Source organism: Euprymna scolopes, chromosome 10 (genome assembly GCF_053919585.1).
Source record: "Euprymna scolopes isolate OS-2025 chromosome 10, ASM5391958v1, whole genome shotgun sequence".
In the NCBI taxonomy this organism is placed as follows: Eukaryota; Metazoa; Mollusca; class Cephalopoda; order Sepiida; family Sepiolidae; genus Euprymna; species Euprymna scolopes.
In genome coordinates this window covers 64,256,652-64,278,605 of record NC_136491.1, presented here as the reverse complement: position 1 = coordinate 64,278,605, position 21,954 = coordinate 64,256,652, and the positions used below count along the sequence as shown (strand labels likewise).

Sequence of the window (21,954 nt, the reverse complement as noted above, 5' to 3'; positions counted from 1 at the left end):
TATTGGATAGGGAAATGTACACAGACAGACACACAGACACGTTCACTTTTATATATATATATATATATATATATATATATATGTGTGTGTGTGTGTGTTTGTGTGAAAATCTTTGCTGTTACAACCACCGCTAAACCGGAAATAATGTAGGTTTAAATTAAGGCTAGACAATCGAAAAGAGGGGATGACTTTCGAAAATATTGGGGAAAAAAGCGACCCCTCCCTATAGAAAAGTGCCCAGTTGAGAGTGAAGAAAATGTTTTTAGCCAATTTTTCGGTATTTGTTGTCTGAAGGGTCGAGCTTCAAAACGATACTGATCTTGTGAAAATCCGTCACCTCTGTTGAAAGTTTTAGGCAGACATGCAAACATACATTTATATATAGGTAGCTCAAATTTTCGACCCAAAACGATTAAAAAGCTTACCCTATATTTGAATACCCTTTATGTAAAATTTAAAATATTTAGACCAGAAATTGTCTGAGTAATTTGGTAGAGACCGCAGGGGTCAATTTTTTTTTTAACTTTGACCCCTATTATGACCCCTTAACATTTATTATTTGGGGCTCAAATCAAGTTATTAAGTTAGATCCATGTCCAAGGAACCTATATCTAAAATTTCAAGTGTTTAGACGCAAAATTGGCAGAGGAGTTTGGTAGAGTTCTTAAAGGTCAACTTGTTGAACTTTGACTCCTTAACAGCTAAATTTCTGACCGAAGATTTTCCCAAATCTTAATACCCTGCATATCAAATTTCGAGTCCGTAGACTGAAAATTGACAGAGTTATTGTATAGAGAAATGTACACAGACAGACACACAGACAGACAGACACTTTCACACACACGTGCACACACACATATATATGAGTTTGTATCTCATCATATACTGTTGCCTTTGTTCCTTCTAATCATTAGTACTGGTACCTGGCTCAAAATGCTGTAAAAAGAATTATTCCATCCGAAATCATCCATCATGATATTGGCTGTATTTTATAACTTTACTAGCAGGGGTACCCGGCGTTGCCCTGGTGTTTGTAGGTGTGTGTGGTATTATATAAAAAAGAACCAGGGGCGGGGGTAAAAGTTGGTAGGATCAAACCCGAAGCCCTGAGGCGAAGTTTGAAAATAAAATCGGCCAGCCAGAATGAGTTAGTGAAAGAAGTTTGAATTTATTTAAGTAAGAACCAAATTGACAGGTGCGCGCCCGGAAGTCGTCGAACGTTACGACGACAATGACAACGACAACAACAACATAGGTTTGTTTGTTATAAGCGAAGTAAAAAAAGAAAACAACGTTTTAATTAAGCGGGGGGGGGGGGGAGTAATCAAAACATCGAAAAAAACACAAAAAAACTAACGTAAGGCAAACGAACGATGAAAACAGAAAAACGAACACGTGAAAAATGGCTTAAATAAGCCTGTTTCGATATTAAAATTAAAAAAATCGGTGGGTACCCGGGTGTTTTTGTGTGTGTGTCGGGGGTGGATAAGCGAAGTAAAAAAAAAAAATAGAAACGCGAACGTTATGTGAAAAATGGCTTAAATAACACTGGTTCAATATTTAAATTTAAAAAATCGAAAAAAAAAAAAAGGCATCTCACACCACGATTTGAACCCAAAACGTTTAGATAATGAACCAACGCGACGTACATGAAATTTGTTCAGTTTTTCAACTATTTAAAATAAATCAGGTCATGACGTCATCTGGCGCATGCGTAGAACCGCTCGTCGTCACGAGAAGACCGTTTTTGTTGATCCCACCCCCTGTCGAAAATTGTCGATTTCGGGGTGAAAAAATGAACGTTTTTGGCCAATTTTTTCGATATTTTCCAAGCGAAAGATGGGGCTTCGATATGATACTGAGTTTGTGAATTTTCGTTGTGTCTGTCGAAAGTTTTTAACAGACACACAAACATACATTTTCGCTTATATATATATAGATTTCCACAGGGTTGTGACTTCCCTCAGAGGTATGTAACATATTCCTTTATTTCTACATCTTTCTAAATGTGTCCATAAAAGCTCCCAGAATGCAAGAGATAATTTCTCCAGAGTTATTCTCTTCAGTAGCTCGAATTCAATTAAATCTCTCTGATTGCTTGTCTGACTGGTTCATGTGTTACTGTATATATCAAAAAATATTTCTTTGTTATGTAAGCACTTCATGCAAAAAGTTTAATCCTATTGTTTAAATGTAAATATTATTCTAACATTATTTTGCTGAACTAAATTCTAATGTCCTTTGTTTATTATAAATGTAAATATTTTATTGCGATATTTCTGCTAAAAATATTTTATATTTCAATAATGTACATTAGTTTGATCGTCCATCAATACCTGCAGTTTCATAGAAACACTGGAAATCTAGCCTGTAGGCCTAAAAGACTATCAAATATGTCGGCTCTTAATCTGCAGAGTCCTAATATGTAACACTGAATTTATGTTACCTAAAAAAAACTACTGCACATTTATATTCTCTTCTACCTCATCAAATCTATGTGAAGAGGAATGTGGTGCATAATAAATTCAATGAGATGCTGTGCTGCATTATTTGTATATTTGTTTATAAGAAACTTTATTTAAAACTTGACAATGTTTCCTTATTTTTAAGCTGAGAAAACGTGTTCAAGATGTTGTTAATATAAAGTTTATAATTCACTACAAACCTTCATTTCATTTCACACTATTTAAGTTTCAGGTTTTTGCATTGCTCATGCAGCCAAGATCAATGTTAACATTTGGTCTTTTTTCCAATGTAATACTAATTCGATTTAAATTCTAAAACCTTCATGTCATAATTTTATATATATATATATATATATATATATATATATATATATATACTAGCATTTCAGCCTGGCATTGTGCCCGGGTGTTTGGAGGTGTATGTTGAGCAAAAAAAAAAAAAAAAAAAAAAAGAAAAAATCGGTCATTTTTTAAAACTTTTACCCCTATTATGATCCCTTAACATTTGTTTTGAGTTCAAATCAAGTTATTAAGTTAGTCCATGTCCAAGGAACCTATATCTAAAATTTCAAGTGTTTAGACCCAAAATTGGCAGAGGAGTTTGGTAGAATTCTCAAAGGTCAAATCGTTGAACTTTGACCCCTTAACAGCCAAATTTCTGGCCGAAAACCGATTACAAAGATTTTTCCAAATCTCAGTACCCTGTATATCAAATTTCGAGTCTGTAGACTTAAAATTGACAGAGTTATTGCATAGGGAAATGTACACAGACAGATAAACACTTTTATATATATATATTCAGACACGTCTGATTGAACACGACAGAGTTATTCTTTTTTCCGATCTTAATGGATAAACACACTCCATCCTCAAATTCACCTACGAACCAAACATAAATAACAAAATACCATTTCTCGACGTATTAGTAGATTCAAGTGATCTCACTAAATACACAACTTCAACATACAAAAAAACCTACCAACAGTAACGCAATACTCCTAAATTACCATAGTGAATGCCCAGAAAAATATAAAACTGCCCTTATAAAAAAATTTGATTCACCATGCATAGAATATAGCATCAACTCGACAAATATTTTACAAAGAGCTAACAAACATAAAAAAAAACCTAATAAACAATAACTTTCCCAATAAAATCGTTGATAAACACATAAAACTCTATTTAAACTCACTCCACAATAAAAACATAAACCCTAACACTAACAAAAACGACACTATCAAAGTATACTATAAAAACCAATTACACACTAACTACAAAATAGATAAAAAATTAACAAACCTAATTAAAAGATACACCAGACCCACTGACCAAAACAAAAAGACCAAACTAATAATGTACCAAATTTAAAACTTCCAATTTAATTATAAAAAACAATAACAACACTAACACCACACTAAAACAAACTAATGCAGTGTATGAATTTATTTGCCCCTTCGAAGAATGTCTCCGAACCCACTCTAAAAATTCATACAATGCATACATAGGCCATACAATAACAACACTCTCCTGACAACTAACCTATCATTTAGCTGACAATAGTGCCATAAAACAACATCTAATATCCTACAATAAAACCTACAGTCGCCCGACATTAGAAATATCTTAACTAACAATACTAAAATCAGATATCTTAACAACTGCACACGACTACTAAAATTACTAGAAGCCACACTTATAAAAAAAACTACAGCCCTTTTTGAACCGGATCTCATTTAATGCCGGGACAAATATACTAACAGTATTTAATAACTAACTAGAAACTAAATAAATAAACTATGCAATGAGAAAATCGAAATTTAAAATAAAATAACAATAATTCGACCCAACCCTCCTGCACCCACTTTTATAACCAATTAAAAAACTATCATTACACCAAGCCTAATAGAAAAAGAAAATGAAAACAACAACAATCGCTCCTGAAGATAATTGGATGCACCGATAGAAAGCGTTCGAGAAGAATATGTCCGGAAAAAAAAAACCTTTGGGCGTCATACTGTATGTTACCTACTGAAATTGAAAAGACCACCTGGCAAATTGGAAAATTATTCATCAAAATCGGAAAAAAGAATAATCTGTCATGTTCAATCAGACGTGTCTGAATAATAACCTGCTGGCAATATATATATATATATATATATATATACACGTTCTTTATACACTATTTTTATTAGAATTAAAAAACTGTTTAAGATGGCAAGTGCACCATTTTCTATATAAATTTTACATAAAATTTCCCTTCATTAAACTCTTGTCTCGGTTAGCAATATGAAAAACTAAAAAATCTAATGTAATTCTAAAAAAGAAAATTTTTTTTATCTTACACTAATACGAGTAACCATTGTGAAAAAAAATGATGACCCATCTGATCTCTAATTTCCAAAAATAAAACCTTCCATCTCATTCACAAATATTCAATGATGTAAGATGTTTTTGCGCTTATTTTTATTGAGATGCAAAATATAGCAGTCCAAAATAAATTAACAGGAAAACTTATGGCTATACTTATCAGTGAAAAGTATTAGTGTACATTAAAAATTATAGAAAATTATCAAGTCGAATTTTAATAAAAAATAAAGCTGATTAATAACAAATAAAACTGCATGGCATGTTTATATTAAAAGACGGAAAATTATCTACAACACACCAATTGGACACAAATGTAATTCAGAATTTGTGGCCTATGAATGGTATATTAATTTACTATTTACTAGTGGGGTTCCCTGGTGTTGGCCGCATGTTAGGAGGTGGTGTAGTAAGGAACCCCAGGTGTGTAAAAAAAAAGTGGTAGTTGGGGGGGGGGGGGTAAAAAAAATAGTAAGCAGCCTGGGTGGAAAGAGGTGTTGTTAAAAAAAGTGGTAGTAGGCATGCAGGCTTGAATCTGTAACATGAAGGAGAAAAAAAGGTTAAAGAAAGTGACCTCTTTTCTGATGTCTTTATGGTGCACCCGGAAGTCCTGAGCGTTGTAATTAAGTGTAGTCAATCCAACCGAGACGATGAGTTTGTGAAAATGTCGAAACAAAAATCGACCCCTTCTTGTAGAAAACTGAAGATGAAGGAATTAATGTTTGTGGCCAATTTTTTGATATTTGTTGTCCGAAAGATCAAGGTTTAAAACATACTGATTTCATCATGGTCTGACATGTCTGTCAGAAGTTTTAGCGAGAGAAACAAACATACATACATTCACACAAACAGACAGGTGAGATTTATATAACAGATTAAAAATTTTACTTGATAATTGTTGGTGTATACTGATAAGTATAGTCAGAAGTTTTTCTGTTATTTTGTACTGCCACGTTTGCATGAATCATACTTAGCATTTTTTTAGTAAAATTCCTATTTATCTCCATAGAAGAGTTAAATTAGACACAAAGTCAGCTTTTCATGTGGGGGATATTTGGCTCCCTCAAAAATGGTACTGTGGATGGAATTAAAAAAAAATTGCATAAATTAAAAAGAATTTATCCTGTTCTCACCAAAAACAGAAGAGATACTAACTACACTTTGATCATGATCCAGAAGGCTGGGGTCAGTCACCCACATTATTTAGAGTTAAATGGGATTTGGCATTACTCCTAAACAACATTAAAAACAATAAGTTATAGCAAGTTTCATCATTTTAAATGTGGAACACATCAATGAAAATATAATCATTTTGATAAATAAGTTTAGGCAATATTGAATTTTCTTGCTCACACATCTCTATTCTGAATTTGTGGTTGTGGATCCACACATCAATAGACAGGACTTATCCAGTTTACAATTCAATATCTAGCAACTTCATATTGGCATCTTCTGGTAGGTTTTGTAAACAATGAAGATGTCAAACTGATTAACAAACAATGGCATTCATTAAATGAAGAAAACATTTTTCACTGACTTTCTACATGTTACATTAACATATAAGAATGGCTTTTGAAATAGAAAACCATTCTTAACATGAGGAAGGAGGGAATGCCACACTTTGAAGTAATTAACTGGCAGTCTTCACTTTGGCATCTTTCGACTGCTTATATAATCTGCTGGAAGTTTTCAGAGATTGTGTCATAAACTAGAAAAAATACCAAAATTTTACAATTAAAATTCATTAAAATTTTCCGGAGTAATTTTTAAAATGAAAATTAAATATAAAGTAAAAATAGAATTTTTACTTTATTGCTTAATAAAAAATAATTCTGAGAAAAAACAAAAACAAAAAAAAACTAATTTTATTTTAATTATTTTTAGTGTGCAATCATTTATATCAGTTTGAAACCATCTAAATGAAACTTTAAACATTGTTTATGACAGCTTTTTCATAAATTTGGGTTTCGATTATAGCTGATGGCACTCCAGTAATCTATTCTTTTTATAAATAATTTTATCAAGAATTCTTCATAACTTTTGGTTTAAGCTGACGCACCCAAATCATATGGATATATTGTTTTATTTTTGAAATCACAACTTTATAATATATAAAAATCGATAGAACATTAACTCTATAATAATATATACAAAATCTGCAAGAATTAAAATATATTTAAGCATAATTTACAACCGGACTACACCGGGCATTCCTGGTAGCTTGGATAAATACTTTTGCAGTTTAACAAAAAAATCTACAATAATATCAGAGCGTCTCCATTTACACTGAATATCTACAGAATGTCAACATCAATATACTACATATGAATGAGTCCCCTGTGGTCCCGCTATAGAATATATGACATTGTCATATGCAATTTCAAAATTGGAAATTCAACATTGACTAAAAACAATTCATTTTGATTTGATAGATTTAATTCAAGGAATGTCAACTTTATTTTTGCATTTAAAAAAAAAAATGCATGGAGGCCTCTAATTAACTATACTGTCATTTATAAAGTTTTCTTCGTCAACAGAGACAACATTAAAATTAATTTAATACGGCTAACTCTCATGGTCGTTAAAAAGAAATCAATTTGTTTTACAAAAGATAAATCTTGTATTATTTTTTAACCATTTTTCATTGTAAATGTTTATTCATAAATTTCTGAAAAAAAAAAAGAAAAGAAAAGGAAAACGTATAAAAAGTTAGTTGAGTAATGTATAAATTTAGATTTTTTGGGGTGTTTTTGTCTTACAGATATGATTACTGTTCGAATGTAATTTTATATTTAATATACAAATATTTATAATATTATTAATCATTAAACTGTGTAAATCTTAAAACCTAGCAAAATTATAACAAAGATTAATTATTAATTGCAGTTTGAAAAAGATAAACAATGGTCTTTAAAAATCATTAAGTTCCTTTTGCTGTTTCATACTTCATATAATTAACACAAGTCTAATGTCACAGAATTTTGTGCTCCGTTCTTCACTATAAGTTGGACGTCCCTATAGAAAATTAATCATTAATGAAAATAGTCTTCCAAAACAATTAAGGAAAACTTAGTTTTGCTAAAAACTGGAGAGTTCGATTTGTAACAAAGGGGATAAGTATTTTCTGAGATACGAGGCCAATTTAGCAAAATTCATTTTTTGCTAATTATCTTTGAAAACTGTTTTCATTAATAATTAATTTTACAACCTTATTGTTTTTCGTAATTTTTTGGATATGTTCATTACTGTGACATGACATTTAAGTAGATAGTATTGGTTTTTAATTCAATATTTCGATTTTCGAATTTTACTCTAAGAACGAAGAAACAAGAATTTAAATTGTCAAGGGAACACAACTCAAAATGGTAATCTGTTGGTCGCAATTTTAAAAGTTTGAAAAATCTTTAATTTTTTATTTTCTATCTACCTTAACAATCATCTTTAAAATAACTACAATAGGTTTTCGGGTATGCTGAAAACAAATATTGCATTTAAATTTGACGCAATCAAGTAATTTTCTGAATATTAAGCAATGTACTCCTTATGTTATCACTGGTGGTCATTTTGTATATGCAAGCGCGCATATTTTTGACATACGTATACAAAATGACCACTAGTGATAACAGAAGAAATTACATTGCTTAATACCTAAAAAATTTTAATAAACAAATAGGCACTTCTGCATGCAATGACATAAGGCGAATGTGTGCATTTAAGTTTCAAGAACGGCAGGTAGAGGGCGTTTGTCAGCCTAGAACAGGGTCGATAACTCATACTTTTATTTTGATATACAATCTTACTGTGAAAAATGTTTTTTTTGTACCAAAAAATATATATTCTTAACCTCTATAAACGTTTCATGTTTTTAAAATTCTATTTTGCTACATTGACAAACTAAAATTATCTATAATAAAATGACATTGGCAAACAAATTATATTTTGACAATCTTAGTGTGAAAAAAAAAAAGCATTCTTTCTGTACAAAAAAAAGTATTCTTAAACCTCAATAAATGTTTCATGTTTTTAAAATTACATTTTGCTACATTGACAAACTAAAATTATATTTTGATACATTTTTTATACTGTAGAAAAAAAAATTCTAAAAACAATCTATAAGTGTTTCATCTTTTTTACATTTATTTTTTATTTTCAGTTATAAATTCACTCATTGAAAAGAAATACTATTAAAACTTTTAAATTATATTTTGGGTACTTGTACAGTTTAATCAAGACATTAAAAAAATGAAAATATCGAAAAAGGTTATAGTGTACGTATCTGTTTTGGACTGAAGATCTAAGAAAAAAAAATTCACTCAATTTCATCAAGCAGTTTTTTTTTGTTTTTTTTTACAGCGAAAAAACACGTTTTTATGAGAGCGTGCTGAAGTCAGTCATTATGGAAATTTTTAACACGCCACGGGGAGATAACTCCATGTAAAACGCCGACACTCCCTCCCCATCTTTATTACTAGCTTTTCCTCCTAAAAATCGAATCTTTTGCTCGGTATCATAACAAATTGAAAAAAAAAAAACAAAAAAAAAACTACTTGATCAAATTAAGTCAAATTTTTTTTTTGAGAACTTCGTTCAATAACGGATACGTGAAATACAACCCTTTTTCGATATTTTCATTTTTTAATGTCTTGATTAAACTGTACAAGTACCATATTTTGACATTTTTTATACAATAAATGTTTTGATTTTCATATATTTTTTTGTTCTTTATTTCGTTGTTATTATAAAGTTGTTATAAAGTAAGTTTGTTATTTTTGCATTCTCGGAGACACTTGTTTATATTTGAGGTTCACAGAACGGCCGATAGAGGGCATTCAAAGAACAGGCGTCGATAACTCATCTCGGACGCCTCATGTCATTATTGACATGCAGAAGTGCCAACAAATATATCGTACAAATTGAATTTAACTCGAAAATGCTATTTAAAAATAGTGCAGTAACATAAACATAAGCATCCTAAAAACTTGTCCAAGTAGGGAGAACAACAACTTATCTTGCTTTTAGTAGCATTTATTTGTTATATTTTTGTTTCTTTATCATTTTTTCAGTTTGTTGTCTAATAATTGCTCGAAAATTTTTTTGGCGGTGGGGGGGGGGATACAAAGATAACATCACGATATTCTCTTCTTTAGAGTCCTGAGAATCGCTCAAAAAGTCGTAAATAAAAAATAATGATAGGAAAAAATGTGGGGTGGGGGAAGGCATTTTAAAAACGTTTATTGTGGAGGGGGGCTGAAAGATCGCAGGACCGGCGACCAAGTATAACGTGACCTAACTTTTACCAGAGCGAAAACGAGATTCACATTTCAAACCCCATTGCGCTATTTGCACCAAAAAAGTTGTTAGTTTTGATCAAAACTTGAAATATACACTAGTTTTCATAAAAAAAAAAAAAATTAGAATCATATTTTCCGCAGTTACTATGGCAAGAAGCATAGTTTTTTGTTTTTAACAAATTCAGTGTTAACATGACATTTTTTTTTTTTTTTTTAAAATAATAAAACAACGTTATATACAAACTGGTCTCTGTGGCATGCATAAATTATAATGAGCATTCTTTTCCCAAAAATTTGTCCCCTTCCAACCACACCATCCATGATCTTGGATAAATTTGAGATCTTCTCCACCCGTATAATGAGGATCAAGGATAAGAAATTTTAGATCTCCTGTTATTTCATTATAGTCGACGCCGAGGATTGTGTGAGCGAGAACACCTCCACCGATCATCACAGGAGTTCCCTGACCATCGAAGTGCATCGATAATTCCCGACCTCGAGATGCCAATTCGACTCCAGAATTAACACTCATGACTCTACACTGCACATTTAATAAATGGTCTAAGCAGTACCCGACTTCAAACGATCCTATCCACTGACGACTACCAACAAATGATGTTGGTTTATCTTCGATATCGACCAGAACTTGTTGGATTTCTCTATGAGACGGCACTGGCACATCGGTATAACCCTGGAAGCGAAACCAGGATATGATGGTCTGTAAGGAACGGTAAGCGCATCCCCATTTGTTATCGTCAAAATTATCTTGCATATAGTGATGATATGCGTATCTACCGTGGACCAGATGTAGTGTACCAGCTTTCATCCCAGAAGAAAGACCAACATGAGGGTTAATTAAATATCCACCTAGGGCTGCTATGTCCTCTTGAAAAACAACACCATTTCTTTTACGGAAAATAGGGGAAGTCAGGGGTAGACGGAATAAATGATGAAGGTGCCTTCGTTCGTATTCCAACAAATTTTCATCGATTTCTTCTGGGTAAGTTATGGAGAGCAATAAACTGGATCCAAGCAGTTCGATATGGTAAAACTTGGGTAAAGGAAAGTTTGATCCTTGCCTATGATGTTCGGTAATGCAACACTCAGCAGCTTGTATTTGGCGACAGACAGCTGTGGATAAAGTTCGGGGAAGCTGTGACAAAAGATACGAACACGGTACTATAGTAAGTACATCTAGCTGCAAGGGTATGCACACCTGGCGAAAATCATCTTGTCGTTGGTGTATTAAAGGTGCACATAACGGGGTCTGTTTTGTTTTCGTGTCCGACGATATAGACAGAAACATATCCAAAGAAATAGCTGGTTTTTGAAACTCAGACACAATTGTCGGTTTCTTCTTTTTCTTCTGTGACGTGTCCATGTGGCCGATAAAACTCTTATCAGCATCGCTCGTTATTTCGATGTATTTGTACAAGTCATCGCATGTCTCATCCGGACTGTATACTTGTTGGTATCGTTGTAGAATCAGGGGTGATGGGGAGCGATCACCATTTTCATTGTTAACATTTCCTTCCGTCGACGACTGTTCTTCGGGTTTATTTGTTGATTTTTCATCGTTATTAAAAAGCAGCACACAACTGTTTTTCACATGAAAAACCGTCAGCGGAGAGCTGATCACTTTACACAATTCTTCCACTTCAGTTTTGATCACCTTGATTAGCTTATCTGACTTAGGCTCGTATTTGAATTTTAGCGGTATCTGAGTTTTCAATCTAAAACGAATATGTCCGTCTAAAAAACAACCTCTATTTCCTCCAGCATCATCATCGACAACAGCTGTCCAAGGTACAGTACTGATATCCAGGTCGTATCCGCTGTTACAATACATAAAAAGCAGCATAGTCGAACTATGTGGGTGTTGGTCCGCGTAGTTAAACACTATAAAACGGTTAGTCTTCAAAAACTTCATTAGAGCTTCAACAGTGGGTCGAATAGGGTCATCATCGTTCTGGACACTAGAATCGGAAATTCGATACAGACCCAAAACGTTCAGGCCGCCCGGCAAAATGTTATTAACTTTTATGGCATCTACTTGAACTCTTTCACTTGATCGTGTACAACACCAAACAGTCATTAATTGACCGTTCTCTTCTCCAATTAAAAGACCAATACCAACATTTTTTAGGGCTTCGCTAATTGATCCCAAAACAGACTGTTGGAGAAAAACATCCTGCAACTCGGCCATCTTAACTGCTACTGCTGCTTTTTTTTTTCTCGTTTTTGTTTTTTTAAATGAAACAACACCCAGAGTGATCTCCCTTGATGTCAAATAAAATTTAAAATTTTACACTTAGAGGAGGAGCTCATGTAAAACCGGAATTTAGAAAAATTTGCATCAGTTAAAATCAGGATATGCGTAAAGAAAAAACATTAAGAAATTTGTCAAATTAAACAAACCTATATTTAAAAGTAGAAGAGAACACCCTCTCCCTGAAAAAAAAAAAATGATTCTACTATTTTTAAGGGACAATAGAACAGAAAACAAAAACAAAATAGAACAAAAATAGAACAAAATAGAAAAAAAAACTATAGGTAAATTTTTTACTCGTTTTTCACCTCAACATTTTCCTTTAAAATGACGACCGCAACAGGTTTTCGGGTATACTGAAAACGAATATCGGATGTAAATTTTCTGCAAATAAGTGATTTTCCGGATATTAAGCAATGTAATTCCATATATTTAAAGTAGTGGCACTTGTACGCGCAAGCGCCGGCATATTTTTGTTGTCAACATACCCGAAAACCTTTAAAGAGCGTTATTTATTTATTTATTTATTTATTTATATTATTATTATTTTATTTTTATTTTTATTTTTTATTTATTTATTTTTTTTGCAAGACTGGAGTTTAGGTGGACGAACCCTTTATTACATAAAGGAACAAAATTCCCTAATCACCGTTAAGTTACTATGCCAACAATATAAAAGCAATGATATCGGTATTTCAGAAGTTAACAGTTTTAAATAAGCAGAACTTCATTTTTTAAAAATAAAGGTACTTGTACTCAAGACATTAAAAAATGAAAATATCGACAAAAGGTTATATTTCATGTATCCGTTATGAAACGAAGTTCTCCGAAAAAAATTTCGGTACTTGTACAGTTTAATCAAGCTATTAAAAAATGAAAATACCGAAAAAAGGTTATATTGTACGTATCCGTTTTGACATGAAGATCTCCGAAAAATTTTTTCACTTAATTTGATTGAGTAGTTTTTTTTTTTTGTTTTTTTTTTACAGCGGAAAAACACGTTTTTATGAGAGCGCGTTGACGGCAGACATCAGATTTGTTTTAAATTTTTGTTTGATTTTTAGAAACGACGGGAGATAACTCCATGTAAAGCGCCGACACTCCCTCCCCATCTTTAATAACTAGCTTTTCTTCCTAAAAATCGAACCTTTGGCTCGGTATCATAAATTGTTTTTTCGCAAAAACTACTTGATGAAATTAAGTGAGATTTTTTTTTTCGGAGAACTTCATTCCATAACAGATACGATACGTACGATTTAAACTTTTTTCGATATTTTCATTTTTTGATGTCTTGACTAAACTGTGCAAGTACCGAATAAACAATTTTTATTTATTTTAAACAGAACTTATTTGACGCTTCTACACTATCAAAACGAAATTTCAGAAATCATAAAACTGAATTTTATATGAAAATGACGCGAGGTGCTCGCTGGGCAAAACAACAAACAGCTCACTTAAAATTAATTTTTCAAAAACATTAATAAGAAAACAAATATTTAGAAAAATTAATTAAAAACAAATATTCAGACTTGGCTTGTTATAAGAGGTGTAAATTTATTAGCCCTGGTGTATCACACTCGTGTTTATTTTGAGTCCGAAAAAAAAGAAGAAGAAATCCTTCCCGACTGGTCAAATGTTTTTGGCGTTAAGTTGGAAAGAAACGATAAATTAATTTTCTTTAGAAAAGCCGTTCGGGTAAGGAGCGGAGTGAATAGATAAGAAGAATGTTTTTCTTTTTTTGTGTGTGGTTTCACCATTGGAACCGGCACAGGGTGTGTCACGCACGAGCGAGAGAGCGTGGCAGTAACGCGTCTTACTCCTCTGGTGTTCGCGAGCAAAAAGAGAGCGAGAGACTCCTCGAATTTAGCGCCATGGCTTTTTTTGTCTTTTTTTGGAGCTCTCCGGAAACGTCAAAATTAGTTCCGGTGTAGAGGCTACATACCCCCCTACTAGACAGTATGTCGAACAAAAGAAAGTGAAAAAGTCACTGGCTATACACAGCAAATCGGTGAGGACGTTGTACTGATCTGCCCGATCTGGTAGAAGTTGTAATTACTGGTGAATTGATGTTTCCGTTCTGAACTGCAGTGTTTTGTGTCCGTTTGCGTGCTAGCACATCGTCATCCCGAATAGCTTTCTTCAGGCGATCAACACTGACTGAATCTCGTCTTCCGTCAATGTCGATAATGAAGAACTTTGAGTAGTGTTTCAATACCTTAAAGGGACCGGAATACGGTGTTTGCAGTCGATCTGTGCCTCCATCGTTCCGAACAAACACATGAGTCCACGATTGTATGTCTTTGGGGACGTGAGTGCGTGTGTTCTGTGTTCTCGGGGCAACGTTAAAAGGTTTCGCCAAGTATTCCCTCACACGAGAGGTATAACTTGTTGGGTCAGGCATGCGTGTAGGAGTGGTCGGTGCGACCATCTGTCCAGGGAGAGTCAGCGTTGTTCCGGAAATCATTTCGGCAGGCGTAAAGCCAATATCTGCTTTTATGGTGGATCTGATGCCTAATAGAATGAAGGGGAGGTACTCTGTCCACCTGTTAGGGTCGGAATGTGCTCTAATAGCTGCTTTCAACTGACGGTGCAGATGCTCGATCATGCCGGGTGGTACGAGGTAGTCCTTATGTGTTTGCTTCCCAGTAGGCGAGACAACTCAGAAAAAAGATAGGAATCGAATTGTCTGCCCCTATCGGTTGTGATGGTGTGAGGCACACCATAACGCGATATCCAATGTGTAACCAGGGCTCGGGCAACAGTTTCTGCGGAAATATCTGCGATGGGGATGGCTTCAGGCCATCTAGAGAATCTGTCGATGCAAGTCAATAAATATGTACAGTTTCTCGAATGTGGGAGTGGACCCACTAAATCTTTGTGAACGTGTTGAAATCGTGCCTCAGGGGTTGCGAAGGTAGCAAGGGGACTTTTAATATGCCTCTGTACTTTCGATTTCTGGCAAGGGACGAAACTCTTGGTCCATTCGCGAATGTCTCGGTTAATGGCTGTCCAGATGAAACAAGAAGTCACCAGCTTCTGGGTAGAACGAATGCCAGGATGTGACAAGTTGTGTAATTGAAAGAAGACAGCTCGCCTATGTTGGATTGTGTAGTGGACTTTCGGTCAGCGTTCAAGTTGTGGATAACTTGACAAAGACTAAAGTTAATATTTATTTTATTTGATAAAATAAAATTACACAAATAAAAATGTGGCACAAGGCCGAAAAAGGGGGGTGGGGGTTAATGTTGACCTAACTAACATAACGTTAACTTAACTAGACTCTTTCACCAAAATACCAGAATCACTCTGTGGACATCCTACTTAAAACCCGAAAGTTACAAATATATATACATGATGTGGGGGGGGGGATAAAAATCTTATTTACAAAATTGGATGAAAAATATACAATGCTAAAAGGTGGTTAGTAAAAAGAACCCCCTCACTACTAATTGTGGCGGATAAAAAGTTTTGCCAGTCGAAAAGATGTAGGTCCCACGAAAACTGACTTTATACAAACACAACAAAAATAGCCCACATCTCTGGCAAAACAGTTTATCCGTCACCTAAGGGGCCGGGATTGGGGGTTATCGAACCAAAAGTGGGAGGAGAAAAAAAAAAAAAAAAAAAAAAAAAAAGGAACGCTGGGATGGGAAAACCAAAAAAAGGGGATTGGGGCGATGATAGCATGCATACTCTAGCTAAGTTAAAAATCGAACAAAAATGCCTAACTAGCCTACTCTAGGAGGTCCGATGCATGTCTATGTTTGATCAAGTTACCCAAAATCCTTAAAAAAACCTAAGCCACTCAAAAAAGAAATTCAAGATTAGCTCCATTCACTTTACACAATCGCGAAACTTTCACCCACCTGTCGTTGAAATTCACAGGAGTGAGTTTCACCTTCTCCAGCTTAATTCGCATTTTCAATCGATATTTGAAAATGAGGACAAGCTGGGGAGCAGTGAAGGTCTCACCTCCGTAAACCTCCTTCTGTCGCGTCGTCCAAATCACGCCTCTCATAACTGCTAGTAAACACAGAAAAACATAGCGTTCTTCTTTCTTCATGGTCGGTGCCCAGTTGCAGCACGGGGAAACCGACTCCAGCACAAAAAACCGCTCGCTCAGCATGCGAACCGTGAAGCCTTCAACTAACTCACACAACGGTCGAACAATGGCGCAGTGGAAGAAAGCATGATCAAGGTCTTCCTCCCATTCTCCGCATCAGGCACAATTGGGTGTCTCCGTAAAACCCGCTGCGTAAAGTCTTTTGCCGACCCAGAGGGCATTTCGTATTACCAGCCAGGTGAGTGATGCCTCGTAATTATCGAAGCAGCTCGACCCAGGCGCCCAAGGCCATATTAAGCGGCGCTCCTCCTTCGTAAAACCGAACTCCTCAATCTTTTCGTCTCGAACGGATCCCCTCACTAAGACCCGATATAGCGCCTTGCGAGACAACAGCTGGGTGTCAGAGAGGCTTTCTTGGACCCGTAGAAGAAATCTCAAGGCCTGCCGACACTCGCGATAGAAAGGGCACTCGTTTCGGAACAACTTGTGTGCCTCCCCCTCAGCCGAATGCACACTCTCCAAAGCCTGAAAGGCTTTCTTAGTGTCTTCTATCCAGAAGACACCGTTTCCCTCACTTGGTGTACACATTCGATCCAGGTATATCAGCCTAAGAGTGTGTCTACGTATTTGCACACTAGGCATACCCAGACCGCCTTCAGACGGATGCAGGTAACAGACCTCCCGAGTAACCATGGCTTGCTTTCCGCGCCATAAGAATGCAAAAAGAGCACGCACCAGATCAACTAGTGTGGTCTCCGGGAGTGGAAGTACTGATAGACGGTAAAGGATCAGGGGGTAGATATGAGAATTGCATACCTCCGCCCGACCCTTCAAAGACAGATTTCTCAAGGCCCACAAATGAGATGCGACCTTGACCGCTTCCAATACCTCCGACCAATTTTTCTCCAGCTGGAGACCGGGGCCAAACCAGACGCCGAGTAGCTTGCATGGCCCATCAGTCCAACCAAAGGGTCCCTGAAGGGGCATACCCCTCCAGGCACCGATACGTAAGCCAATAGACTTAACGTAGTTAATTATGGCCCCTGTGACCTTGGCATACCGACTTGCTTCTATGTCAACGACTCTAATCTCGGCACTGCTCGTTACAAGCACAGTCACGTCGTCAGCATAGGCGGTATACTTTACCGGGGTAGAGCCACCTGGCAAAGTAATCCCGCGAAGGACCGGATTCACCCGAAGCTGGCGCAAATATGGCTCAAGCGCCAGCACATATAACATTGGGGATAACGGACAACCTTGACGGATCGATCTTGTTAACATGAAGGGTTTCGACCTCACCCCATTCACTTCTACCATAGCACCAGGGTTGGCATACAAGAGGCAAATCCAAGAGCGAAACTGGGGACCAAACCCAGCCGAGCGAAGAACAGCCTCTAGGTAACGATGGTCTACTCTGTCGAATGCTTTGGACTGATCTAAGTTGATCAGCGCGGCTTCTGTGTCGACTTTTTCTACGATCAAGCGTATCGTGTGCAAATTGTCTTGAATCGTCCGGCCCTTAACAGAACAAGTCTGTTCGGGACTTATTAGACGGTGTAAGACAATCTGCAGACGATTTGCTAAGATCTTGGCCAAAATCTTTAACTCTGTGTTTAACATCGTTAAGGGCCGGAAATTACCTATCCCATCCCCTCCATTTTTATCTTTGCGTAACAATTTAATGATCCCCCTGGTAAAGTACTGAGGTATGCACCCGTTCCTAAACCAGGAGTTAAAAAGTACGGTCAGCAAAGGGATAAAAATGGGCGACAGCCTCAAATACACCTCGTAGGGCAGACCATCTATCCCAGGGGTCCTGTCTAGCCCGACCTGTTTCAAGGCCTCAATGACTTCTTCCTCTTTTATGCTACCTTCACACCTAGCTGCTTCGGTCGCCTCCAGGCGAGAAAAGTCGGCTAAATAGGTGTCAAACTGTTCAATAGTCAGACCGGGCTCCTTGGTAAAAAGTTCCTGAAAATGAGTCCAAAAACCCTCCAAGATTCCGTCGTTTGACGTTACGGTTCGTCCGTCCGGCAATGTGACACTGGCGATGTGTCGATCTGCAGAACGTCGAAACTCCTCCGCACGCAATGACGCGGCCATGTTTGTTGCCTCGTTTGGCGCTCTTTTTAATCTAGCCCTAACTAATACTCCCTGGTCCTCCCTGTTATCCAAGGAGTCCAGTTCAGCCTTAACTACAGTATAGCTAGCACTATCCCCCTCCTCCACCGCCCTTTCTAATCTATCTTCTAGCGCCGCTTTCGCTGCTCTAGAACTACGTTTGAGCCGGCGACTAAAATCAGCAGCGAAGGACCTAATGACTTTTTTAAGGTTGCCCCACCACTTATTCCCGATGATAGCCCCCGTCAATTCCCTCTGTATTGTTAGTAGAAGCTGTTCCCGGAAGTCCTTCACATCGAACAACGACGTGTTGAACTTCCAGTAACTAGCCATCCTAGGTTTAACACTATCTAAGTTTACTCGAACCCGGACAAGCCTGTGGTCCGAATAAACTATACGATGAAAACTTGGACAGTCTAAAAGCCCTAAGTCGACTCTCCTAACTAAGAACCGATCGATGTAACTCGAAAGTTGCACCGAATCGGAGCCGCGTCTACCTGTCCAAGTCCATGCTAAATCCCCGGGTTTTTCGTTCCGAAATTTATCGACAAGATCAAACTTGTCGACAAAGTCTCGAAACGCTTTAGCATCCTGGTTCTGATTAGTATCCCTTCTGGTATTAACCCCGCGATCTAACTCGGGATCCAGGACCGCGTTCCAGTCTCCCGCTAAAACTAACCGTCGAGACGAATTCATGAAAGGCTCGATTCGCCGAAAAAAGGAAACTAGCTCAGTATGGTTATTGGGCGCATAAACCCCAATAAAACGAAATGCCACATCCTTTACGGTAACATCTAGAACGAGCAATCTTCCCTCTGGATCTGCATAAATAGGGTCACACGACGCATCAAGAGTGTGCTTAACTAGCCAGGTAACCCCCCTTGCATGGGTATCATAATGTGCTGAATAGAGCTGAAAGTCTCTAAGGAGCACACCCTGATAATCACTAGGAATGAAGTGAGTTTCCTGTATACAACAAATATCCACACCAAGGCGTTGAAGGTCGCGTGCAACTCGAAGTTTACGAGAGGCGTCCCTCAACCCTCGGACATTTTAACTAGCTAATCTTAAGGAAGCCATCTTGAGTTACTTAGGGTTGAGAAACCTAATCAAACATAGACGGTGTCAAGACACCGACAGCTGTCCCCAATGATCCAGTGGTCATCTCAGTGGTGATAGACCCGTCAGGGGACAGACCGCCGATGTCTAGGGGGAAGGTTAGTTTAACTGCCCTATAAAGTGAAGGATGGAGTTTGATGGGGACCCGTCCAACACATCGTTTTCTAATTGCGATTAAATCGTTGTCGTTGAAATAGGCTGCTGGAGGATAAAGGTTGAAAGCAGAGTTTGCTTCCTCCAGCATAGTCCATAGTCCTTTGGCCTCCTCGCGTTTCTTGACAACTGTTAGTATATGGTTTGTTTTAAAATTTTCAGGGTTAGTAATGTCTTTTTTTTGGTATGATTTGAAAGCGAGGAGGTTTCTGTATTCTTTCCTGCTATGGGACTTCATTATGTTCTCTACTTCCGCCGTGATCTTGCACACATCCTTCCCATTAAAGAAGGGTTGTTTTTTTTTCCTTGATTCAGTCTCTACAGAGGGGCTTCTATGTCTTTTTTTATCTGAGGGGGGAGGAGGGGGCATGTCTGTTTTCATTGGAGAAGGGGGAGGGGTGTTCTTGGGCGTGTTGTTTGGCGAGCAGAATGGTGACGGTTTGGGGGTCTTTTTGGAGGGAGAACCTAGAGATGTCATTTTGGTGTCTCTATGGGGCAGAGAAGCTTTAGTAAGGGGGGGGGCTTTGTGAGGGATTTGCTTTTCTTTTGAGGTCGGTTTTTCAGGGAAAAGGGATTCAGGGAACTCTTTCTCCTCAGATTTTCTCCTTTTCTCATCAAGCGTCTCTTTTAGTTTCAGTAGGGTTTTGAATTTATTGCCCCCTGGGTCCTTACTTGTTCTAATTTCAATTTTCTCTTCTTTAGAGAGGGACTTAGCATAAGTCTTGGGTGGGGATTTTTTTGAAAGAGGGATGAGTGTCCAGTTGTCCTTCTTTTTGGGGGATTGTTTCTCTGAATTAAAAGTCTTTTCAAACTCTTCAGGTGTGATTTCGTTTTTCTCTTCTGCTGGTGTCTGGGAATTGTCCTTAGGTTTTACATAACCTATTTTCCGGTCATTTGTAGGGATAATTTTTACAGCTGGCTTCCTTTTGGGGCATGTGTAAGTGAGATGGCCGACTTCCCCACATATCCAACATGCTGGTCTTCTGCCTGCGACCACGATTGGCAGCTTCTCTACACCAGCCTCCAGGTAGTATGGTATACGTAAAAATGCTTCTGCGTTAAGCAGAATGTCAAAGGTCCATACTCCATTATAATGGTCCTCCTCTATTCCGGTTATGTCCCCAAACTTAAGTAAGAAAGCGGCTAGGTATTCCCCGGGGACAGCACCTGGAACTTCAAAAATGGACACTGTAGTTCTTCGCCTTCCTAAGTATTCCATCCTCAGAACGTACTCATTGGTAATGATTTCTTTTTTTGTCATACCTATGCATTCGTCTTCCGTCTTAAAAAGAGCTGCCCATGTGTTGTATCCTTTACATTTTGTAATTCGCTCAGCTCTTAAACCTGCTGATGCAATTAATTTGGTGACAACGTCTTTCGTTGATCTTATTAATTTTTTTGTTTTGCGGTCTATTACAAATAGAGAAATAGTCCTCTTAGCAAACTCCTGTAACCGCGGTTGTTCCAACTTAATACCAGTTTCTGTCGTAAATTCAACGCATTTCTTTGCGTCTTCGACAAATTTTGCCACGTCAATTTTTACTTTTGGTGGTTTTGTCCATCCACCTGATGCCTCATCTTCCTTCACCTCAACCGTCGGCACACAGCTGGCAGATGCCATGGCCGGCGTATAACAAGAGGAGAGAAAGATAACAGTCCAAAAAAAAAAATAAATAAATAAAAAAAAGAGTCCGGTAATTGAAAAAGTGGTGCCGGGGGAAGAAGAAGATAAGCAATAACAAATTTAACAAGGTGATAACAAAATATTAACAATATAACAATATACGAACCAACAAATTTTTAACCATGTAACTCGAACGATAAAGTCGTAGTCAAGATGGACAAAGACTAAAGTTAATATTTATTTTATTTGATAAAATAAAATTACACAAATAAAAATGTGGCACAAGGCCGAAAAAGGGGGGTGGGGGTTAATGTTGACCTAACTAACATAACGTTAACTTAACTAGACTCTTTCACCAAAATACCAGAATCACTCTGTGGACATCCTACTTAAAACCCGAAAGTTACAAATATATATACATGATGTGGGGGGGGGGGATAAAAATCTTATTTACAAAATTGGATGAAAAATATACAATGCTAAAA

At 36.8% G+C, this 21,954-nt stretch overlaps 1 protein-coding gene and 1 long non-coding RNA gene across 2 annotated transcripts in view; one reads left to right on the top strand and one right to left on the bottom strand.

Moving 5' to 3' along the window:
• Window positions 1–1,816: 1,816 nt before the first annotated feature.
• Window positions 1,817–21,954, top strand: part of LOC145286020 (uncharacterized) — a 50,329-nt gene continuing 30,191 nt past the window's right edge. The window contains exon 1 of the long non-coding RNA XR_013869091.1: window positions 1,817–1,969. This is a non-coding gene — a long non-coding RNA (uncharacterized LOC145286020). The remainder of the gene's footprint in view (window positions 1,970–21,954) is intronic.
• Window positions 9,839–12,661, bottom strand: LOC145286019 (ufm1-specific protease 2-like). Its single transcript, XM_080134638.1, has one exon. The coding sequence runs from the start codon at window positions 12,324–12,326 to the stop codon at window positions 10,353–10,355; it is 1,974 nt and encodes a 657-aa protein (XP_079990764.1). The 5' UTR covers window positions 12,327–12,661; the 3' UTR covers window positions 9,839–10,352.